The 26,309-nt window shown below is 36.4% G+C and overlaps 1 protein-coding gene and 1 pseudogene across 3 annotated transcripts in view; both read right to left on the reverse strand.

Annotated features, from left to right (window-relative positions):
• LOC145247439 (uncharacterized) overlaps positions 1–26,309 on the reverse strand; it is a 195,664-nt gene that overhangs the window by 30,340 nt on the left and 139,015 nt on the right. For all 3 annotated transcript variants that reach the window (XM_080109206.1, XM_080109205.1, XM_080109204.1), the window contains 4 exons: positions 24,888–25,136; positions 18,944–20,738; positions 14,151–14,222; positions 1,031–1,287 (listed from right to left, as the gene is read on the reverse strand). In XM_080109206.1, the coding sequence (XP_079965332.1) occupies positions 1,031–1,287; positions 14,151–14,222; positions 18,944–20,738; positions 24,888–25,136 (2,373 nt within the window). The remainder of the gene's footprint in view (positions 1–1,030; positions 1,288–14,150; positions 14,223–18,943; positions 20,739–24,887; positions 25,137–26,309) is intronic.
• LOC145247594 (5S ribosomal RNA) lies at positions 25,508–25,624 on the reverse strand (annotated as a pseudogene).

Below are 26,309 nucleotides of genomic sequence, written 5' to 3' on the forward strand. Positions count from 1 at the left end.
AGAAGGTAATAATATACTACGGACATTAAATTAGTATATAGATATTTAATGTAATTAGTATGTTATCACCTTTAATGAATAGGATCTCCTGATCACCAAAGAGGCAATGTAAAAAAAAAAAAATTTATAATAAAAAAAAAAATGATGCCGCTTTTGGGACATGCGTGGAAGTAAAATATACCTTCTTGGTCTTCTGGCTAGGATTCAAGGGTAATATCTATTCTGTCTAAAGATGGTATAATGATATCATGAGGTTTCTATTCACACCAGGCATCCATACAATGGAAATATATCAGACACTATAAGGATACTGGAGATAAACTGTAATAACCAGATATAGTCTGACACTACATTAACCAGATTACTTAGAGAAATAATTTTACAGTTTTAACAATGGGGCTACAATAATATCGCGGGATTTCCATTCATACTGAACATCCACAGAATGTCATATTACATACGGAAGATGCCGGTGTGAATTTTCCACAGGTTCTGCTAGTATCAATTAATTATTTAATGCCGAATTCAATAATTTGGAAAAACGTTTTATGCTTCATGTTCTTTATATCTGCAAATAGTTATTCATGCAGTTTGGTTTGCTTTTGTTTGTATAGGAAAATTGTTGTTTTTGACATTGCAGAACATGGTTAAGTTTTAAAAAAGGAAAGGGAGGGGGGGAAACAACATTGATGTTTGATGTGTTGTAGGTCAGAAAGCCAGTATCTTCAAAGTCTGATCTCGTAACGCCTAGAATCAGTCTTTAGGAAGGATATGGTGGCAAGAGAGGATAAAGCTGGCAAAACCTACCCTGAATAGTAAGTTTTGGATATTTTTTTACGACCTGCCCCAACGTAATATAAACATCCCCAACCACCCCATGTTAAGAACGGTTTTCGAGGTTAGGGGGTGTTTATTCCAAAATCGTTCTTAACATAGGCAGATTAGGGTGTTTATAATACGCTGGGGCACGTCGTAAAAATTTACCAAGTTCTGATTGATAGAAAAAAACAAGAAAAAAAACATGGCTCACCAGCATTTTGAGATGAACTTTGTCCGAACACTTGATTGGTGCTACCAAAGACATTCTTATCTACATTTTCCTGGCTAGGTTTGCCACCTAAACCACTAAAAAATGGGGAGCTAGAACCAAACAGACCTCCGGAACCACTCGAAGAGGTGGCACTAGCAGCAGCAGCAGCAGCAGGGGTGGATGATGAAGTGGTGCTAGCATTACCAAAGACACTGCTGACACTCCCTCCCGTGCTTGAGGATGACTGGCCAAAAACACTGAAAAAGAAAAAAAAAAAATCTATTATAATTTTGAAATATCAGAGAACGTATTAATAGTGTTTTCAGCTAGACGAGTGTTTCTTATGAAAGTTTGGCTGGGGGGGGGGGGCATAGTTTGAAGCTCAGTCGAGCACTTGCCATGAAAATAACGATAAAGCAAAGACAAACTCGCTAGATCTCTTCTGTGAGAAAGAGGTTGCAGTGAGGAAAAAAGGACATCTCCTATTAGGCTACGAAGTCTATTTTGAACTCTATCAAGACGGGATAAGTCCTTTCTAGCAGCTCCTGCGGCAACAGTACTCCATCCTTGGACGAACTTGGCTCTTATATAGATAGAGAATTGCATCAGCAGTGAGATATCTACTGGATCGATAGAAGGATCCTACCATTTTTTCAGTGGCTTTGCCAACAGATTTGATGTACGTGTTCCATTTAAGATCAGGAGTAAAGCTCAAGCCCAGAAGCTTGTCAAAAGTTGAGGCCTCCCCAAGACGAGAGTCATTCATTTCAATTGATGCCAGATGGGTAGCAGAGCATTGATGATGTAAAGATAGAAGCTTGGTTTTAGATGCATTAAAAGTAACCAGCCACTCCTTTCCCCCATTGTACCACATGCTCAAGATCAGAGGAGAGAGAATCGGAGAGAACTTGGTTATTTACGACCTTAGATGTGCTACCATAGATGGTAGTGTCATCAGCATAAATGTCTACGAATGATGTAAGGATGTGATTTGCAAGATCATTAATGTAAATCAGGAAGAGAGTTGGGGCCAGGATGAACCCCTGAGGGACTCCAGCATTAATACTGTGAGCTTCTGATTTCTGCCCATCAACTACTACTCTTATGAGCCTATCATAGAGAAATGATTTGATAATTGAGAAGACATTTCCAGCTATACAATAGCTGGAGATCTTGTGAAGTAAACCTTTATGCCATACCCTATCAAAGGCTTTTGATATGTCAAGAGCAACTGCCCTAGAAAGGTTGCCTCCATCAAGAGATTCGCTAATCCTATGAGATATAACTGTAAGCAGATCTGCCGTAGCTCTAGCAGAACGGAAACCATATTGTGTGTCACTAAGAAGGTTATTTTTGCTGAGATGGTTGATTACTTCTCTATTTAACACAGATTCCAGCAACTTACTCATAACGCACAGGAGACTTATTGGCCTGTACTGAGAGGGAGATGAGCGATCACCGGAATTCTTAAATACAAGGCAAACTGTTGAGATTTTCCAGGGCGATTGGAAGCAATTCTCCTTAGGACAATGTTTAAACAGTTTTGTAAGTATGGGTGCTACGAGGGACGTGCAATAAGTAATGCCCCTGACTCACTTCGCATAGCAGTAGAGCAATGAAACTTGGCACAGTTATTAGTCTTTCTCTACATAGGAACCACCCAGAGTTATGCATTTCTCCCATCGTTTGATGCAGCTCTGGAGACCGTTTTTGTAGAACACCCCAGGTTGGTCCTCCAACCACGACGTGACTTCAGAAATCAAGGCTGCATCATCTGAGAAACGCTATCCTTTCAAAAACAATTTCATGGCTGGGAAGAGGTGAAAGTCAGAGGGTGCAAGGTCAAGAGAGTAGGGAGGATAGGGAAGAATTTCATAACCACACACCCATGCTTCTGATCTGGCGACATGCAAGTTGTGGACCGGAGCATTGTCCTGCAGGAGGAGGGTACCTTTGCTGATCTTGCCCCGCCTCTTGATTTTGATAGCTTCTCTTAATTTCCTCAAAAGTGAAGCATATAGGCTCCTGTAATTATCATACACTTTTCCAGTAAATCAGTCATCACTACTCCGTCCTGTTCCCAGAAGACAGTGAGCATGACCTTGTCAGCGGAGGGCTGAACCCTTGCTTTCTTTGGAGGTGGTGAGTCCAAATGCTTCCACTGCATTGACTGGATTATGATGGGGCATTATCACCATAAGTTTCTTTCATTTCATCAAAAGTCTCCTGTGGTGTGTGTCCTTTCAAATACAAAAACCGGATCACTGCTCGACATTCAACAGGCTTCATTTCACACCTGACTCAGTTCAAACACCTGTAAAACAGAAACCACAATTAGTTCAGAGCTGTAATTTGCCACATAATCCGTAGATATATAAATCATTGCACATGCAAAATTTCAGCTAGATCAAATAACTGGAAGTGGGTCAGGGGCATTACTTATTACACACCCCTCTTAGTTCTTGTTTAAGTTTTTTGAGTACTATAATTGGAATACCATCAGGGCCGGTTGCTTTACTGGAATCAAGGTTTTTGATTAGCTTGGCAACATCACGTACAGATATTTGTATATCACATAGTATGTTTTCTGATACAGGAGGAAGTATTGGGGGTTGATGGCCTTGGTCGCAAAGGGTAGAATAAGCTGCAAAGTTCTTAGCAAAGAGTTTGGCTTTGTCAGATGCTGACGAGATTACCTCAGGTTCATTGATGATAGTTGGGATAGAGCACACATTTCTGTTCAAGATTCTGTTTGCTATTTGCCAAAACTGGTGCGAACCAAGCCGCTGCTCAGCTACTTTGGACTTGACGGACTGAGCATACAACTCTCTTGCGTTCTTTATTACTTGTTTACAATGGTTGCTGGCAGTTCTGAAAGCAGCTTTAGTCTCAGTACATCTATTATGTTTGAAGCAATGGAAAAAGTGATTTCTGTGCACGATGGCAGCAGCACATTCTGGAGAGAACCACGGCTGGTTATTAGGTTTTCGCTGGAACTTTTTCGAGTGTATGAAACGGTCAATACCTACAATTAATCATTCTGTCAGATCTGATACTATGGAGGACACATCCTTTTTAAACATGGAATGCAGAGGTAGATCTGATATAAATGTACGGAAGCTATCCCAGTCTGCCATAGAGTATCGATATACTGTACGATGGAGAGGTACGCCTGAAGACTTTTTACATTTCATTTTTATCTTAATTGATACAGCAGTTTAGTCAGAAGACCCAAGTGGAGACAAAACGGAAACTGAACATAGTTCAGGGCAAGTTGTGAGAAAAAGGTCTAGGAGACTTGCATACTGGCTGTCAGAGTCGGGCACACGGGTGGGCTCATGAACAATCTGAATGAGGTCATAAGCAATGGAGAAAATCGTGACAGAACCTCCCCCTCATCATTGGTCTTGTTTGAGTGGGTTAACCATTCCACATTGTGAACATTGAAGTCTCCACATACGTGAATGTTAGCTGAAGGATAAGCAGATAGAACGTGGTCAATTTTCTTAGATATGCTTAAAAGATAGCAACTCCGCTGTTATGGGGGCGATAGAGAGTAAATATAAATGCATTAGTGTGAGAAAGTGCAACCTGAAAACACATATAGGGTATTACGTTGGAAGCAGTGGAAAAAGTGATTTCTGTGCGCAATAGCAGCAGCACATTCTGGAGAGAACCATGGTTGGCTGTTAGGTTTTTGCTGGAACTTTTTCGAGGGTATGAAATTGTCTATACCTACAATTAACCATTCTGTCAGGTCTGATACTATAGACGACACATCCTTTTTAAACCTGGAACGCAGAGGAAGATCCGATATAAATGTACGGAAACTATCCCAGACAGCTATAGTGTATTGATATACTGTATGATGGAGAGGTACGTCTGAGGACTTATTACATTTCATTTTTATCTTAATTGATACAACTGAGTGGTGGAAAGATCCAAGAGGAGACAGAACGGAAACTAAACAGAGTTCAGGGCAAGTTGTGAGAAAAAGGTCTAGGAGACTTGCATACTGGCTGTCATTGTCGGGCATACGGATGGGTTCGTGAACAATCTGAGTGAGGTCATAAGCAATGGAGAAATCATGACAGAATCTCCCCTCATCATCGATCTTGTTTGAGTGGGTCAACCATTCCACATTGTGAATATTGAAGTCTCCACATACGTGAATGTTAGCTGAAGGATATGCTGATAGAACTTGGTCAATTTTCTCAGATATGCTTTTAAAGATAGTAACTCCGCTGTTATGGGGGCGATAGAGAGTAAATATAAATGCCGTAGTGTGAGCTAGTGCTACTCGGAAGCACATATAGGGTAAGTTAGGATCTTCTCTGGAGATGTCCCTACCACATGAAAAGCCATCTTTAATATCGGTACATACTCCATGTCCATGGCGATCTTGGGGGGTCAGATTTGGAAGTTAAGTTAGAGAGAGTATCCTTTAATTACGAACTCATCTAGGGGAATAGTCTGTCAAATGCCAGTTTCACTTAGGAATAATAGGTCTGGTTTAGTCTCCTGTAATTGTGTTTCAACCTCTGGAAGGTTAGAACGTAGACCCCTGATGTTGGAGAAGGAGACATGGTAGTGGGTGTCTACGTTGGAAGTTGAAGATCCGGGTTTAATCGTGTATTTTTTCTTGAAACTTTTCATGATGGAGTTTTGGGATTTGTGGACTAGGTCAACAGAATTGCTTAGAGCAGGACAGAGAGGGGAAAGTATCTGTGCCTAAACCTAAACATAGATTCCATGAACAAAGCTTCTTTCTTAGAACTGCATGCCTGCGGATCTGTCTTCCATTTTCCTGCTTTTCAGTTGACTACAATATGGTTGTGTTCACGTCCAATGTAAACAAGTTCTTGATAAGCCGTTCCCCTTAAGTTAACAAATTTACTGAATTTCCATTACTGACAATTACTATATTGTCCAATTGACTACTGTACACTGTTTAACCCTTATTCTTGAGTGGCCCCTCGGCCTTGATAAGTGGTGATGCCTATGTAAAATAAAAAATAAAAAAAAACATAACTACTTTCAGAAATGGAGCACATTGGATTAATAATAAATAATAAATTCCCAACAAAAAAAGCAGATGCCATGATCAGAAATTGAAATGAAAACCAAAACCTTTAGATGTTCAGTTTGACGTTTCACCAATTGACCTATTTGGATTTTATGAAGAGAGCTTAAAGCACGACTGTTGTGGAGAGAATTTTCCTTATAAAAAGTGTTCCATTTTCCTTACAAAAATTAATAATTTCCTTAAAAATATTAATTAATATTCTATTTAGAACGTTTTTGGAACAATCTGGAGTAATCATGAAAATTCTGCGTTATGACATTCTATAGAACATTGAAATATTCTATTTAGAACGTTTTCGGAATGATCTGGAATAATCATGAAAATTCTGCGTTATGACATGCTATAGAGCATTGAAATATTCTATTTAGAACGTTTTCGGAATGATCTGGAATAATCAGAAAAATTCCATGCAGAAACCTATATAAGGACACTGTACTAGCAGCCACATTAGTTGTTAATTTGTTAAGCTGCCAACTTGCTGTTAAGAACTTCCGTAATGTTTTTATGATAAAAATCCAGCCGAAAGAAACTTGTTAAAAGTCAAATATCAAATCAAATTTAAAGAAACTGAAATTTCTCTAAATGCAAAAGATTTCTGTATATTTTCTCACTAACCAAAGAACTATCTATATATATCTATAAAAGTGAAATTGTGTGTGTGTGTACATTTTCCTACCAAACTACTCTGTCAATTTTCAGTCTACAGACTCGAGATTTGATATAAGGGGTACTGAGATTTGGGGAAATCTTTAATCGGTTTTTGATCAGATTTTTGGCTGTCAAGGGGTCAAAGTTCAACGATTTGACCGTTGCAAACTCTACCAAACTTCTCTGCCAATTTTGGGTCTAAACAGTTGAAATTTTAGATGAAGGTTACTTGGACATGGACCCAACACTTTAATTTGATTTGAGCTCAAAACAATAAATGTTAAGAGGTTAAAATTGGGGGTCAAAGTTTAAAAAAAATTGATCTCTGCAGTCTCTACCAAATTACTCAGCCAATCTTAGGTCTAAACATTTGAAATTTTTACATAAAGGGTATTCAGATATGCAGCAAGTTTTTAATCAGTTTTTGGGCGAAAATTTGGCTGCCAAGAGGTCAAAGTTGAAAGAGTTGACTTTTGCAGACTCTACCAAACTCCTCCACCAATTTTGGGTCTAAATACTTGTAATTTTAAAGGTAGATTACCTGTACAGGAGTCAAACAATTTAACATAAGTATATACATATGCAAAAATATAATAATATATGATATAATAATATATATATATATATATATATATATATATGCACAAATATAATAATATATGATATAATATATATATATATATATATATATATATATATGCACAAATATAATAATATATGATATAATATATATATATATATATATATATATATATATGCACAAATATAATAATATATGATATAATATATATATATATATATATGCACAAATATAATAATATATGATATAATATATATGTATATATATGCACAAATATAATAATATATGATATAATATATATACATATGCACAACTATAATAACATATGATATAATAATATTAAAAATATATATATATATATATATATATATATATATATATATATGTACATATGCACAAAGTTATGAACAGTACATAGGGTCTGAGCAAAGCCGGGCTGAACAGCTAGTATTTTAATATTCTTATTGTTAGATTTACCTATACATAAAACATTTGATTTGATATTAATCATTCTTATCTCCCTTTTGCCATCAATCCAATAGACCTTATAATCGCTTTTAAAACTAGTAGTAGTGAATACACTAAGAAAGTGTATTTATTTGTAAATATTATTTGTATGTTTTGTTTCATGTTAATAGAAATTGGTTCTTTATTTTAACTATGAGTTTTATTAGTCCTTTTTTTTTAATTTGTTGTGTGTTCATATCCCTAGACAAACACGTAACAATTACTCCCCCCCCCCCAAAAAAAAATGATAGTTTTGCCATAATATCATAGATTTATGATTTATATCATACTAGCAGGGCTACCCGGTGTTGCTCAGGACTGTATAAACAATGAGAAAATTGAAGTTGATTTTGAACATATCTGTTCAGGATAGAAGAATTTTTAATGTCTTTGTATTATTTGCTATTTCGAACAAAAAAATATTTTATCTATCCTAAGACGGGTATTACACATGTATGAAATAATTGTACTTGCCATAGGATAGGTAATTTACAACACATATTTAAAATAATTTTACCTACCCTCGGACGGGTAATTTAAATGCATATTATGAAACAAGTTAACATACTCAGTACAGGCCAACAAGTCTCCTGTGCATCATGAGTAAGTTGCTAGAATCTGTGTTAAATACAGAAGTAATCAAACATCTCAACAAAAATAACCTTCTTAGTGACACTCAATATGGTTTCCGTTCTGCTAGATCTACAGCAGATGTCCTTACAGTTATATCGCATAGGATTAGCAAATCTCTCGACGGTGGCAATCTTTCTAGGGCAATTGCTCTTGACATATCTAAAGCCTTTGATAGGGTATGGCATAAACGTTTACTTCATAAGATCGCTAGCTATGGTATAGCTGGAAAAGTCTTCTCAATTATTAAATCATTTCTTTCTGATAGGTTCATAAGAGTAGTAGTTGAAGGGCAAAAATCAGAAGCTCACAGTATTAATGCCGGTGTCCCTCAGGGATCCATCCTGGGCCCAACTCTTTTCCTGATCTACATTAATGATCTTCCAAATCATATCCTTACATCATTTGTAGACATTTATGCTGACGACACTACCATTTATGGTACCACATCTAAGACAGTAAACGACCAAGTTCTCTCCAATTCTCTCTCTTCTGATCTTGAGCACGTAGTACAATGGGGAAAGGAGTGGCTGGTTACTTTTAATCCATCTAAAACCAAGCTTCTCTCTTTACATCATCAACATTCTAATCCACATTTGTCATCAATTGAAATGAATGGCTCTCGTCTTCAGGAGGCCTCAAGTTTTGACAAGCTTCTGGGCTTGACCATTACTCCTGATCTTAAATGGAACACATATATCAAATCTGTTGCCAAGGCCGCTGGAAAAATGGTGGGATCTTTCTATCGATCCAGTAGATATCTCACTGCTGATGCTATTCTCTATCTATATAAGAGCCAGGTACGTCCAAGGATGGAATACTGTTGCCACATCTGGACAGGAGCTGCTAGAAAGGACTTGTCCTGCCTTGATAGAGTTCACAATAGACTTCGTAGCCTCGTAGGAGATGTCCTTTTCTCCTCCTTGCAACCTCTATCTCACAGAAGAGATGTTGCGAGTTTGTCTCTGATGTATCGTTATTTTCATGGAAAGTGTTCAACTGAGCTTCAATCTATGGCCCCCCCTCGCCAAACTTTCACAAGAAACACTCGTCTAGCTGTAAACACTATCAATAATTTCCCCCACTCTTTATCTGTGCCTAAACCTAAACGTAGATTCCGTGAACAAAGCTTCTTTCTTAGAACTGCACACCTGTGGAATTGTCTTCCGTTTTCCTGCTTTCCGGCTGACTACAATATGGTTGTGTTCAAGTCTAAAGTAAATAAGTTCTTGATGAGCCGTTCCATATAAGTTATTAAATTTACCAAATTTTCATTACTAATGATCACTATATTGACCAATTTCTACTGTACACTCTTTAACCCTTATCCTTGAGTGGCCTCTGGGCCTTGATAATGTGGTGATGCCTTTTGAAAAAAAAAAAAAAAAAAAAAAAAATACTCTCGACAGGTGTTTTACAACATATATGAAATAATTTCTCCTCCTACCAAGGCAACCATAATTTAAAACAAAATGAAGTCATTTTTAGAAGATGGATCATTAGGATTCCCAAATTAATACATAAATACATTGTCTTGGTTAATGATTAGGCAGCCCTTGCTTCACCATAAATTTCAACATTACTACTGGGTTTCTTTCCTTCCTCACTATTGGCATTATAATTTTAAGGAAAATTATGTCATTTTTGGAAGATGTCTCAGCAGAATTTTCAAATTAATACACAAATACATTGACACGGTTAGAGATTAGGCAACTCTTGCTTCATTATACAATTCAACATTACTGTGTTTCATATTCTGTCTCGCCTACCGACAAATTTTTTTTGAAAAAAGACGTCATTGAAAATTCAGAAAAATATAGATGACCCCCAACAGAAACTTGCCCAATTCACTATCACATAAGACATTTCTAATGGCTTAATGCCTTGTTTGGAGCGATTTTAAGAAAAAATTTATCGTAGGTTCATGCCTTGTCCGGACCAAATTTAATAAAAAATTTCAAGTGGCTTCATGCCTTGTCTGGAGCGATTTCCATAAAGCATTTCCAGTGGCTTCACGCCTTGTCTGGAGTAATTTCCATAAAACATTTCAAGTGGCTTCATGCCTCGTCTGGAGTAATTTCCATAAAAACTTTCAAGTAGCTTCATGCCTTGTCTGGAGCGATTTCCATAAAACATTTCAAGTGGCTTCATCAGGCCTTGTCTGGATGATTTTCATAAAAACTCTCAAGTGGCGACATTGGGCCTTCTGCTAGTATATATTTCCACCTATCTCATGCGACGCGGGGCCTTCTGCTAGTATATATTTCCACCTATCTCATTCAATCCCGGGCGATGCCAGGCCTTCTGCTAGTATATGTTTCCACCTATCTCATTCAAGCTCGGGTGACGCCGGGATTTCTGCGAGTATATATTTCCATCAATCTCATTCAATCCTGGGTAACGTCGGGTTTTCTGCTAGTATATATTCTTATCTATCTTATTTTATCCCAGGTAACGTCAGGTCTTCTACTAGTATATATTTCCATCTATTTCATCTAAACCTAGGCAACGTCAGGTCTTCTGCTATTATATATTTCTTTTTCAAACTAATTCTAAAAGAAAATAGCCGGTCAAGATGTAGAGAAATGACGTCATTTCCGGTATAATGACTCGGCAGTTTTCAGTTCATATTAACATCCATTGTTTTGTTTCGTAAACTTAGCAACTGTTTTTGTTCTTATCAGTAAATATTTCCAATCAAAATTTTTTTCTTTCTCACGTTTCTCTTGACCATTTTTTTTTTTTTTACTTGAAAATCAGTATTTTATTCTGTGTTATAATGTAGACTCACACTCAACCAGTCTTTTATTAAAGTATAAAAAAAAATTGCCATTAAACAGCTGACATAATTTCTGGCGACACGAGTCAGCATTTTTTTTTTTAAATATATAGAAAATACATTGTAAATGTTTCATATAACATAGAAATAATGTTAGATTTTTGGGAAAATTTATGAGCCCAATTGCAAACAAACAAAAAAAAAAAAAAAAAAAAAAAATGCTGAATTTATTTGGCCAATATTTCGATATTAATGTTTTGGTCTCTGTCGAAAGTTTTTGTGAGACATGCAAACATTTTGCATTTTATATAAGACTAGCAAGGGGTACCCGGCGTTGCCCGGGTGTTTGTAGGTGTGTGTGGAAACTGGGGGGGGGGGGGGGGTAAAAAAAAAAGTAAGTATGAGGATCGAACCCGAACTGTTGAGGTAAATTAAAGTGTGAAAAAAAAAAGTGCGACGTTAACCATTGCCCCATTGCGACATGCTAACGGAAACACGTTTGAATCTATTTAATTACTTGGATTTAGCAGGTGTTCGTTTTAATGAGTTAATGAGGTCAAGTTTGATTGCGGGATAGTACCTTCATTTACTGCTGAATGCTTTTTTTTTCCCCCCAAGATGTTATAGGAAAAAGACTAACCCACATGCGGCGAGCGACAAATGTTGAATATTTATCTTCCCGAAATCAAGCAAATTAAATAGACAGGTGAGCTTCGTTGTTAACTGTGAGATATTACGATTTATATGTGATATAAAAAGTTTTTAAAAGTTGTGAAGCGAGCGACCGCTTCTCTGCAAAAAAGCCTTTTGTTGACATACAGAAAAAGCGAACACACATACATACATACATTTTCGCTTTTATATATATATAGAAAAGATTTCAAAACATCAATCCAAACATAAATGTTAATCTTCTTCTTCTCAAGAGAAAGTCTTCTGTGTGTTTGTGCGTCTACTAAAAACTCTTATCAGCCGCATCCGACTGGGTCGAAACCAGTACCATCTGAAAGAGCAATGCCTTGGATGCATAATGTGAAAATTAGAAAAAAAGATTAATTCTGTGGCGGTCGATTAGATCAGTGTTTAGAAGTGGGGGGGGGGGTCATTTTTTGCATCATTCTTTTTGAAAATCACACATGCGTATCAAACTAAAACTATGTTTAAAAAACTTATTTTGCAATGTCATGACGTCATAACCAATCATGGCTGTGTGGGTAATATAGTTTGTAAGTTTTTTGCCTTTTTCCCCCTCTTTCCGCGTTTCATGTTCGAGCCCGGACATTTTTTTTTTTTTTTTTTAAGGGTCGCACGGACACTCCCTGTTATTTTGATTGAAAGAAAAGTTATTTTGATTTATTTATTTTCTATTTTATTTTTTTGGGAGGGACACACGAGCAACAAAAAGTGCTCAATATCCAAGAATGGCTTCTTCTTTTCCTATCTCTTCTGCTGAAATATCTGGTAGGGAGGTTGTCACATACTTCTTTCTTTTTTGAGTGATTACATTTTGGTGTTTTTATCCGTTCTTTTATTTTTGAAATTGTTGTGGTGGTAACGATGGAGTTGACATATAATAATGAAAAACTGCTCAATATCCTCAATATAACAGGTGTGTCCAAACGGAACCTCATGTTGACCCGGGCACTGCTAGGTATCCATGCTAGTAAAAAATAAATAAATGAATGATTCCCAATGCTACTGATAATGCTTATTGGGAATTATTTTAATTGTCCAAAAACAATTTATTTGGCTTTAATTACAATTTTTTTTTTTTTAAATATTTACTCTTATTCACCCAAATAAGGCACAGTGCACTTAAACATAAGCAATAATAAAAAATAAATTTGAGACCATATCTATTGGGACACTATGCAGGGAGTTGAGCAGTGAGATGACTGTTCAAATTACACTTGAACTTCTGCATGCCAATACAGTCAGAGAAATAGGAGACTGCAAGGGAATTCTAAAATCTTGCAGTTTAAGAGAACAAACTATTAGAGTAGAAGACTTTCGACATCTCTCTACAATGAAGAGGTGGGATTTTGCTGCTTGTCGGGTTAATTAGGATATTTATGTTGAGGGGGTTACAAGTGCTAGGAGTTCGGCAAAACACATTTCATTAAGGGACTTGTAAAACAGGCACAGAATGCAACATTATGGTGATGCGACAGGAGCTGGAGTTTAGTTCATAGTGCAGGATCTTTTAAGCTAGAGACTCTTTTATTGGACCCTGTCTAAGAAGGAGAGACTAGTGGTAAATGCATCAGCCTAAATGTGATGACAATACTCCATACATGAGCGAATAGTGGCTTTGTAGTGATATAGGATGCTGCCACATCAATATGGCATAATCACATTTGACATACCGGTTCCCGCCAGATCACCGAAGTTAAGCAACAATGAGCCTGGTCAGTACCAGATGGGTGACCATTTGGGACTTCTAGGTGCTGTATGTGCTCTCCACTTATCTCAGCATTGTTTCCAGTCGTCCTGGACTTCTCCTTGTCACTGGACTCAAACAGTGCTGATTCAGGAGAGGTGTGGTTGGAGATTGTGCAACCTTTGCCACACAATTACACACGCAGCTGCCCCTACAGGGGGTATCCTTTGTCTTTTGAGACTGAACAGAGGCATTGTTTTTTTTGGGGTTTTTTTTCATCATCGTACGATGCTGCCAGGTCTGAGTAGTTTCCGTATTGGTGTAAAAAACAATTTTTCATATTAATATACTAGCAAAACTATACAATGAAAGAAAGCATATTATTGCTTGTAAATAAAAAAAAAAACTATCAAAGAAATTGATAAAAAAAAAATAGTTTAACTGCTCAACAGTGAATCACAATTTTTTTTTATATCAGTCAGTCAGTTCAAACTGCAGAAAATAGCTTACCTGCTCGAAGAAGCCTGGCCAAAGACTGAACTTGAAGCACCAGACTGACCAAAGGGGGAACTGGTTTTAAAGCTGGAAAACAATTTGGAAAAGAAATTTGACCAATATGAAATTTCTAACACACACAAAGAAAAGCAGGATATTTTCAATCTAAATTTCAGTCCCTAACTTTATAAATAATTGAGTGAGGAAGGTAATTCTCTTAACTATCGTGGTTGTGACGTTGTCATAGGCGGTTGAAATAATGCCTTTTAAGCGACGTCGTGAACGCGAAGGTTGAATGACTTGCAAAACATGTCAGCGAAAAAAAACAACCCTCCCTGTAGAAAACTGCCCAGTTGAGGGTGAAGGAATTAATGTTTTTGGCCAATTTTTCGATATTTGTCGTACGAAAGGCAAGCTTCAAAATGATACCGATCTTGTGAAAATCCGTCGCCTCTGTCAAAAGTTTTAGGCAAACATATGAACATACATACATTTAAACAGACAGGTGAGATTTATATCATAGGTGATATTCCAAAAATCATGTAAATTGATCAAGTGTTTTTATTTTTAAATAAGAAAATCAAATTTTATGAATAACAGAAGAACGGCTTTCTTGTCTACCATTTTGTAAACAATCTCCTAAAAACAGGAGATAACTCAATAATTCAAACTTGTTGTAATGCCTACAAATTCCTATTAATCACTTAAAAATGATTTTCTTTATGAAAATGAAACTACTTGATCAATCTGTGTGATTTTGGAATATGATATTTTTGCTTCATCACAAGTATGTACATTATACAGATTTTTTTTTCTTTTAAAGCATGAGGGAATTCTGGTCAATAACTCAATTCCTATACAAACGTATATAATAAAAAAGAGTTGTTGATAGCAGAAGCATAGTTTTAACAGCAAAAAAAAAAAAAAGAAGAAAAAAAAAAGACACATGTCCCTTCCATAAGCAGCTGTACAGTAATATACATGCTTTAAGAAACTTTCAGTTGCACTTTAAATGATTAAGAAAATATGGCGCTTCTACAGAATTGGGACGAGATTTTGTAGTTGATAAACAGAGTTTTCAGATAAAAAAAAACAATGGTTTCAACTGATTTTTTTGTCAATTTGTCAATTCTAATAAGTTACAATGGTAGCTTCCAAATTACGCAGTCAGAATCATCCGAATAAGGAAAGTAACTGTGAATTTTTAATGTGACTAATACAAAACAAATAATGAAATAACATATATACAGTGTTTCTGAGTCTGGTTTTCATTTAAGATTTTTTCATAATTGTTTAATATAAAATTAACTGTTTGCCTAAAAATTAAATAATGTAAAAATAACATTTTGCAACTGTTGAATTGCCTCCCTTGTGACTCTCCTGTGTCTTACACAAGCATACACGATCGTTTTCTTCAAATTCTATTTTCTTTAATAAAAAAATTTTTCAACCTTATCGATTTTCGTAATTTTTGGATATAATCATCTTAAAAATACAGGGAATACGTAGCTACCGTTGTTTTCACGTGAAATTCAATATTACAATTTCCAAAATCTCGTCCCAATAGTGTAGAAGCGCCAAAAATATTGTTCCAAGATTGCATCAACAGTGTTTCTCTCCTTTGTAATCAAAGTTAATGTAACAATAAACATCAAATGATAAAATATGTCGCAATTTGGACTTTTATATGGGGTTGTTCGTCTGGTTTGAAGTAATAAAGAGATTTTTTTTTTTTTTTTTTTTTTTTTACTTGGGAGGTCCACTTATCAAAGCAAGAGACCACTCGAGCATAAGAGTTAATGTTAAGTGCTAGTTAAGACAACACCATGATGATCAGTAATGGGGGAATTTTAGGTAGGTTTAATTATGTAAAAGAACAACTCAACCAGAACTTATTTATATTAAACTTGAAAAATGACCATGTTATAATCAGCTATGAAGCAGCCCCACGGTATTGTGTTCCACAGATGAACAGTTCTAGGAAAGAAACTCTGCTCATGAAATTTTTCGTTTAGTTTTAGGTACAGATAAAGAGTGTGAGAAATTGTTGACGGTTGTGGCAGCTAGATGAGTATTTGTTGCGAAAGTGTTACAGGAAAGAACCATAGATTAGAGCTCAGGCGAGCACCTACCATAAAAGTAAGAATAGAACAGAGATAAACTTGCAACGTCTCTTCGGTGAAAAAGAGGAAGTTGGGAAGTGAAAAGATCTTTGCCCACTAGATTTTGAAGATGGTTTTATACTCTGTCAAGAAAAGAAAGGGTACTCTTAAGAGCTCTTCCTCAGATGTGGCAACAGTACTTCATTTTAGCATGTATTTGGCTTTGTATGGGTAGAGGGTTGCACTAGGAGTAAGTGGTCGAATGATCTGACCATTTTTCCAGTGATTTTGGCAACAGATCTGATGAACGTAAGGGTCCTTAAAGGAGCTTCACTGCGTGCATACAAACCTGACTGTATAAATGTATATCAACTGTATAAGATTTGTATATAAATGAATGAAAAAGATGCATGCGGACGAGGCTTAAAGAGAGGATCACAAAAAGGCCATTAGAATACACACACATTAGAGAAAGACGCCCATAAACACATTAGCAGCGTATTAGCAGGAAAAACACAACAGTCTTGGGTTTGCAACAGTTGGACATAGTTGAACTCAAGCTGTTGCTCAGAGCAGATGGGGAAGTGAATTGATCAACCGACGATAAAGAGGTCTCAACAGACTTTTTCCACAATGGTGTCACCCCCACCCCCATCCTGCCGCCCAACTGACATCCACAAAATGTGTTTTCTTCTGAGTTGTTTTCTTTTATTTCTTTTGTGAACCACTGTGCCCCCTTGATTTAAACAGACAGGTGAGATTTATATAAAAGATGATATAATAAAAAAAAACAAAAAAAAACAAACCTAACAGGAAAAGTCATTTCATTTAAACATCATATGAATATTTATATGAAATTCTCCAACATGCACCAAAAGTATCTTCTTTTAAACTCTTCTAAGTATCAAAAGTATCTTCTTTTAAACTCCTCGGCCTGACGTTTACAGGGAATATGAACTGGAATAGATACATTGAGAGCATTGCCAAGGTTTGCTCCTTCTACCGTGCTAGAAAACTACTTATGCCTGACAGTATCCTATATCTCTATAAGGTCACCATTCGCCCATGTATGGAGTACTGTTGTCACATCTGGGCTGGTGCATCTGCTGCTTGTCTCTCGCTCCTGGACAGGGTTCAAAAGAGAGTCGCCAACCTGATAGGTCCTGAACTGTCATCTAGGCTCCAGCCTCTGTCCCATCGACGAGATGTTGCATCCCTCTGCCTGTTCTACAAGTACTTTAATGGTGAATGCTCTGACGAACTGCAAACACTTGTACCTCCCCGACGTAACTACCCCCGACAAACCCGACAAGCTAGTAAGTCTCATCCCTTTACAGTAGAGATTCCTAGGTGTAAGAAAGCCTTTTACTCCAATAGTTTCTTCCCCAGAACTGCGAGTCTTTGGAACTCCCTTCCGGGATTCTGCTTTCCCAACGGCAATGATATGCAGAAGTTCAAGTGCAATGTTAACAAACATCTTTCTAGTCATCTCCCTTCATAATGACCCCGCTAATTAAGTCCCTGATAGTAGCCCCCTGCTTCAGAGCAGCAATGTGCCTTGTTTGGGGTGAAAATTAAAAAAAAAAAAACTGATCAACTATTTACACCTTTTATTTGTTGTGCAATTTCAAGGTACTTTCGCTCATTTCACTAAAAGCAAATGCCTTTTTACATACACAACAATATGCCTGTTGACCATCGTATTTACATTTCCTGACCCAGTTATACTTGGCGAACCAAGCGCGATTAAATGTTATTTTGCCCTTTATAGATTCATCTATACTGTGCTCATTTTACTTTTAAATTTTCAGTATTGTGGATACGTTCCTTTAACACAAATGTTATTATATGGAAAACAACAGGTAGTTTCGTGATAAAGGGACGTAACTCCAGTATCCACAATAATACAATGCAATTTCAGAACAATGTATTTCGATTTTATTTTCAATATTTAAAAAATATTTTAATGATATTTTATTTAAACTTAAAAAATAACTTTATAATATTTATTTCGATTTTATTCCTAATATCTCTACTGGACATAAAGAATATAATTTTCAAGACCTTTTTAGGACATTTTCATGACATTTTCCATATTTTCAAGGATTTTTCAAGGTAATAATTAGGGCTATGACAACAGCATATTCTTTTCCTTATTTTGATTCTCAGGTATATATCCATTGATATCTTATATGTTTTTATGTAGAGTGATGTGGTTCTCGGTTGATTAATTTTAAGTTTAATATAATACTATATTGTTTTTTTTAAACGAAGGCTGTTTAAAAAAAAATATCTGAAGAAATTAGAATGTTTATACCGTCAAGTATAAAATTTGTTGTATATTTAGAATTACACTTGTTAGTATACAGAAAAATCTTTATGATATACATACTCATCACAGAATGAAGATGTCATATTCTAAAAATCATGTGGGCTTGGCTAGTAACTTTTCTATTTGGCGAAAATATTTAGTTGTCAAAGGTCAACTAAAGATAAGTTTGTCCAAAGAGCAATGTCGAGAGTCAAAACAATGAAAAGAATATGCTGTTGTCATAGCCCTAGAAATAATAGAAATAAAGCCTTTTCAAGGCAAAAGTCCAAATTTCAAGGACTTTTTAAACCTGTACAAACCTTGTAAAAGAGCAATTGTTGATACATCGCAGACGTGACTTTTTGGTAATCATAAAAGAACAAAATTCTACTTACGTATCTGAAGACTGGCCAAAAGCTGACTGACCAAAAGTAGCTTTGCCAAATGCTGTTGTGCTTGTGGCTTGACCAAAACCAGAGATGGATGACTGACCAAATGGGCTTGAAGAAGTGACTGCTGGCTGTGTTACTGTTGAAGAAGGAGTAGCTCCGAACAGGGTACCGGTTGGAGCATTTCCAAATACAATTTTGGCGTTACCAAAGATAGGTCCTGAGATTGTTCCACTTGTACCACTGACTATGGAATTTCCTGAGGATGCTGTTGCTTGGCCAAAAATGCTGGTTCCACCTGCAAAGGGTTGACTGAAAAGTCCCTGAGCTGGGCTACTTTTACCAAAGAGGTCACTGCTGGATGTGGATGTGGACTTTCCAAACAGACCAGCAGAAGTTGTGACCGGACTCTGCTTAAAAAGTTCTGTAATTGGTGATGTTGATGATGATGACGATGGTTGCCCAAAGACAGTGCTTGGACCAGTTGATGATGGAGAAAATATACCAGTTGTTGCAGGTGTTGGTGATACAGCTGCCGTTGCTGCGGCTGTGGCAATCACTGCAGCAGCAGCTGCTTCTGCTGCTCCTGTGGTAGACGAACTTCCAGTCAATGACTGTAGCAGACCTTCACTTTTCGCGGGCACAGGTGATGAGAGCAATGACCCAAGCGTAGAGGTTGATGTTGTCGTAACTGTCGGACTGGGATCAGGTGCTGATACGATTGTAGATGAAGGCACAGCTGTCCCAGTTGCAATTGACGGTTTATTAATTAAAGAAAATGAGAAGGACGTCGATGATGTTGATGCAGTGGCAAGAGTGGTTGCGGCAATGGTTACTGCTACCGGTGCTGTGGTTGTGACAGGGGATTTGAAAAGCGTCCCGGAGGCTGTTGAAGATGAAGAAGGAAGTGTAAAGAGTCCAGCTGCGGGAGATGATGATGATGCTGCTGCAGTTGAGGATGATTGGAAAAGACCACTAGATGGCATGGCACTTGATCCAAAACCTGCAGTTAGATTGGACGTGGGTGCTTTGAACATAAATTGAGAGCTAAAAGGTGAAGTGGTTGCTTGGCTTGTCTGATCAAGATTTGATTGTGAAGCGAATGAGAACGTTACATTTGGTTTACTAGCCTCTGTAGTTGCTACTGTCGATGCTGCGGTCACAACAGCTGAAGTGCTGGTAGTGGTTGTTGCTGTTGTTGTTGTTGTTGTTGTAGCCGTCGTCGGTGTGATGGTAGCAGTCTGACTTAACGAGGATACCGGAATTGAAACCATGGTTGTAGTTTCCGACTGAGGAGATGTGATTACACTCGCTGGTTTGTCAGTGATGGAGGATGATACAGTCGGCTGTGTTTGACTACTCAAAGAAGAGACTTGCGCAAAAGGTTCTACTGATTTAGAAGAAGACTCAGAGAAATTAAAGCTAGTAGTTGAAGCAGAAGTGCTTGTAAAAAGGTTCTTCGACACCCCAGAAGAAGCTACTGGGGTGGGTGTAGCAAGCAGTCCTAACCGAGTAGAGGCAGCAGGGACGTCAAACTGGGTAGCAGAAGAATCGGTTGCAGCTTGATTGAATACAGTTTGGGGTGAAAATGTTGAGGCTGCTACCGTACTAAAAAGATTAGTCTTAGTTAATGGCGTGGTCGAGACATGGGGTGAAGATGGCATGTTTGAAGATAAGAGAGGCATAGTGGATGCAGGCGTAGAGAAACCAGTATTGGTACTGTTATTAAAAGAAAAAGTGACAGGTTTCGTATTGGTAAATTCAAAGGCAGGTGCTGTGCTTACCACAGGTGGAACTGGGCCTATAAATGAAAAAAATAAAATAATTCCAATTAGTGTTGGGACGATTAATCGGAATTGGAAAAATCAGAACTTCTTGAGGTATTGAAATTGGAAAATTTTGTGCATATTTTTCAATACCAAAACCGATTCGTTTAATTATCTTTTTTTTTTTTTTTTTTAATTTGATTTAGTTTAAAACGAAATCCTCCAATGCTGGTAGTAATAATAAAATAATATTTATTTATTTAAAACTACCAATCGAGCTAAAACTTATAGATCATCCTCACAAGTGTGTTTTTACGTTTGAGAAAATATATGCACATTTAACATCTGTTTTTATGGTAATCAGGAAAAAATAACAATCTTATAATTAAATGTTTAAAGATTAATAAAGAATCAGTATTAGAATTGGGAATTTAGTATGGAATCGGTAATTGTACCAGAATCAGAAAAAATATTGGAATCGTTCCATCATTAATTCCAATGATACTGATAGATAATAAAAAAAAAATAAGAATATCTCACTGAGTAATAAAAGCATTCAAATAATTATTGGCTCTTGTCCAGAATCCTCCCCCATATTTAAAAAAAAAAAAAAATGAGTCTGCAATAAGTATGAGGTGCCTTCACTAAGTTTCCAGACTTTTTTGTACGGCATTTACAATTGTCGTACTCTTGAAAATTCAGTATGTTATTGCTATACATCTTATGAGATGACTGACCAATTTTTTATGATTTCAGGTTCAAATGAAACAGCTACAGCAGGACTTGGAATACATCCTACTAAAGCCCGATCATCACAGCTGGTAAATTTTAAAAATCTGAACGTGAGGACACTTTAGAGGAATGATATGCAATAAAATTCTGTTTTAAACTTGGAAAAAATGCCACAGGAACGTATGGAATGCTCCAGACTGCTTTTGGACTATGAGTTGACCATCAGTTTTTGAGTAGCATAAGAGATTCAAGGGAGGCAGGGAGTCTGTGAAGGATGATGAGAGGTGTTGGAGGAGTAAGAAAGTTAGAACACCAGAGTTGATTGGCCAAATAAAGAATTTCATATATAAGAACCATCGTGTGTCTATAGAGACAGGAAGTGCATAGTTTGATGTCAGTGTGTGAACTGTACATACAATTATTCACAAGGAACTGAAGATGCAGAAGAGTTGCACAAAGTTTGTCCCAAGGGTATTCAGAGAAGATCAGAAACAAAGACATTGTCATGAGCATCAAGACAGTTCCTCACCCTCCCTGCAGTCCAGACCTTGCTCCCTGTGACTTTTGGTTATTCCCTATGCTCAAGGAAAACCTTAAAGGCTGTTGTTATGAGACAATTGAGGAGATGAAAAGGGTCATTGACATTTTCACACAATAGGACTTCAATGGAGCCTTCCAGAAGTTGTTGGAACAGTACATCAAGTGCATTGCAGCCAGAGGAGATTATTTCAAAGGGGGACTAGTTTCATGTGTATACAATCAATAAATAAAAGTGCCCATACGAAAAAAGTTTGGAAACTCATTGAGAGCACCTCATACATAGCCATGACGAAACAAAAATATTATATTTTAAACATCATTTAAATTGATCAAGTAGTTTTATTTTTAAAGAAAATCATTTTTAAGCGATTAATAGGAATTTGTAGGTATTACAAGAAAAAAAAACTCTCACACAATTGAATTGCGGAGTTATCTCCCCTTGTTTCTTGAAATTTATTTTCCAATATATAGTAGGTTAGACAGTCACTCCATGTTATAAATATCATTTTAAAATTACATAGCAAACTTTATATAAAAAATTGAATAGTAAACTTTCTTTTTTTTTTTTTTTTTTTCAAATCTGCTAAAATCAATATATCAATCTTAAAAATTTAAAAAAAAAAAACTTTTAAAAGTTGTGTAGTTAAGGAATTTTTGAAAAAATATTTACTCAGAGAAATGGTTCTAAACTTTTTCCTAAAAGTTCACTACGATTAAAAAAAAACATCTGTTTAACCTTGTTTGATTGTTCTTTTTCGAATAATAAAAATATATGAAAATGATTTTTTTTATCTTTCTTCCATCTAGACTATTTTACATCTAATTGAATGAATAGTAGAGTTTGTTTTTGTACCATAACGATCTCTAATATAAATCTCACCTGTCTGTTTAAATGTATGTATGTATGTTTGTATCCCTGCCTAAAACTTTCGACAGAGGTGACAAATTTTCACGAGATTGGTATCGTTTTGAAGCTTCGAACGACAAATATAAAAAATTGGCTAAAACCATTAATTCCTTCACTCTCAACTAGACACTTTTCTACAGGGAGGGGGGGGGTTGCTTTTTTCGTCGATATTTTCGAAAGTCATTCTCTCTGTTCAATTGACTAGCTTTAATTTAAAGCTTCGCCACTTCCAGTTTGATGATGGGCGCAATAGCAAAGACGTCACTCTTTTTTTTTGTCACGTTCTTTTCCTCCTTCGCGGTACAGGTTCGAGTCTGCCTGCCTACTACCATTTTTATTTATTTTTATTTTTTTCTCAACACACACCTCCAGACACCTGGGCAACGCTGAGCACTCAGACTAGTGTTAGTATCAAACTGAATCCAAATAAGATTTGTAAATATATTCATATTATTTGGATTATTTATATCACTGTTTGGATCCTGAATTTATTTTCACAAAATTTCAAACGGAACCCTTTATTTAATCCAATTCTACCCAACTTACACTATTAACGATTACTACACTACCATCTTAGATTCAATAACCCTTATCACTGAGTAGCCTTTCAGCCGTAACAACTGATGACTATCTAGAAAGAAAAAAAAAAAAAAAAAAAAAAAGAAAAAGTACTGGGTAAAATTCAGTTGCAAGTGATTCTAATCTCAGAATACAATCACAAATTACTTAGGACTTCTACCTGACCTTTGACAACTGATGGAATGAAGCGTAGATTAAATAAAGGGTTCTATTTGAAATTTCATGCAGATTCCCGAGTTCAGCAGAAGATCGGCGGTTACATCAATCAAAACATTGTGAAAATAACACTCAAGATGAGAACCATAGTCCAAATAATATGAATTATCAATTCTCATCTCATAAATTCTGAAACCTTGGATAGTTTTTCTGAGTATTAGTCAGAAATACACAGAAAATAAAACTTCCCTTTAAACGAACGACTGAAGACATATATGACAATTGTAGCTGACTGTCGGTTGAAAGTATTGAAGGAGTTGTCAATGAAAGAAAGATGAAAACTTTTGTGTTTTGTGAAGTTTTGTTACCTTGATCACAGAGTGGAGCAGGTGCTAGTGTAATTGTAAGCATTAAGAGTGGATGGAGTAAGTGGTGGTTAAATAGTCAAGAGTTAACTATTCTACACTTTCCAAGTAACAATTTCCAGGGTTAAATTTAATGTACTACTCCAAAACTCTCAACTCTGCTGTCAAAACTCACTACTTTAAAACTCGTAACTCTGCTATTAAAACTCAGTCTCTAAAACTTGCTACTCCAACATGCAAATCCAAACTGCCCCAGTCTCTGAAAAAAAAAAAAATCAGCTTTTTTATTCATAACTGGAAGCATTTCATTTGCATATTAAGTTACAAGGTCGCAAAAATATAAAGTAGCAGCCATTTTTAAAATTTTCTTTTCTCTTCGACTGCTAATGAACACTACAGGCTGCATAAAAACAGGTTTGTACCAATTTTCTTATAAAGCATTTTATCACAAAACAGAAAAGCATTATTACTGTCGAACCAAGTAAGATTTTATCAGGCATATGTGGTGGTAATGATGTATGGAAGTGAAAGCTGGCCAGTGAGGACCGAGGATAGATGTTGCATGAAAAGAAATGATATAATGGGTGTGTAATGCGAGTTTTAAAGATAGGCTTAGTTCTGATGGCCTAAAAGGAATATTAAATCTGGGGGAGGGGGTGAAAAATGGATGAGAATTCTTGGGTTGGTAGATGTAGAACAGTTAAAGTAGCAGGGCCCGTTTGCAGAAAAAGACCAATAAAAACATGGGAGGAAGTGATAAGGATGTACTTAAGAGAAAGAGGAATAAATAATGACCTGACCAGAGATGAGTTAGTTTGGAAGTCAATTTCTAAAAGCCATTCAACAAATGCCATCATGTAAAACAATGTTAACCTCAATATGATGATGACGATCATAAAACTCACCTTGAACAAAAGGGATTTCACGAATAATCTCCTCACCCTCTTCTTTCTCAACTGGATGAGCATATTCTTCCTCCTCCTCCTCTTCTTCTTCCTCCTCTCCTTCTTCATCGTCTTCCTCTTCCTCCTCCTCATAATCTTCACAGCCTTCTGGGTACCATTCCTCTCCAGCATTAGTGCCAACATCCTCCTCCTCTCCATTTTCCGAGTAAGTCGGGGTCACATCGTCTAATTTCAAACCACTAGCATAGTCTGAAAACAAGTGTAAAGAGGAAAAGAGATATTCATAACACGTCAACAATTTTATTTATTTATGCATTGGTTTAAGATGTATCCATCCAGTCTGCACGTTTAGCATTGAAAATCTTCTTTCAAATGTTAGTAAAACAGAGCCTCTTATCATTTATATATATATATATATATATATATATATATATATATATAGAAAGAGAGCTCCTTCAGTCTTTGACGCGTTATGGATACCCACGTAGGGGTGTCTGCACATGAAATGTTGGTGGAAGGAGGTACGCAATCTCCAACCACACTTCTCCTTTGTTAAATACCAGTGGTAAGTGAAGCGTATGTACAGAACGACTGAAAAAAATGCAGAGATAAGCGGAGAGCACATACAGCACCTAGAATTCCCAAATGGTCATCCCTCTGGTATTAACCAGGCTCAACGTTGCTTAACTTCTGTGATCTGACGAGAACTGGTGTATCAATGCGATTATGCCGTATATATATATATATATATATATATATATATATATTTTTTTTTTTTTGCAAGGTTGGACATAAAAACTGCAAGCAATTATTTATTCTTATGCTTCTGCGAACATTAAATATCTCCATTTCCTTTTTTATCAACATTTTTTTCTTCACAAAATTTTTTTTCATTTCAAGGGGGAAGGAAACAAAAAACTTTTCAACTGTTTTCTGAGAAACATAGATTTGTCTCTGATGAGTTGTTTCGTGGGCTTCTGTTATTCAATGAAAGACGTTTAAGATGTACTTCATAAAATATGAGTGTGATTTTGTTTTTGATTTTTTAAAATTGTATTTTCACCTCAAACAAGGTGCAGAGCCACTTTGATGTACGGGGCTACTATCTGGGACATAAATTGCAGGGATACCATGAAGGGAGTTGAGCAGCAAGATGTCTGTTTACATCATACTTTAACTTCTGCATGTCAGTACAGTGGGAGAAGCAGGAACTTGGAAGGGAATTCCAAAGTTTAGCAGTTCTGGGGAAAAAACTATTAGAGGAGAAGGCTTTCTGACATCTGGGGATCTCTACTGCATAGGGGTGGGACTTTGCTGCTTGTTGGGAGTATTTACATCGAGGAGGTACGAGAGCTTGTAGTTCATCAGAGCATCTATCACTAAAATACTTGTAAAATGCAACATTTTGTCGGTGCAACAGAG

This window comes from Euprymna scolopes, chromosome 25 (assembly GCF_053919585.1).
Source record: "Euprymna scolopes isolate OS-2025 chromosome 25, ASM5391958v1, whole genome shotgun sequence".
Taxonomy (NCBI): Eukaryota; Metazoa; Mollusca; class Cephalopoda; order Sepiida; family Sepiolidae; genus Euprymna; species Euprymna scolopes.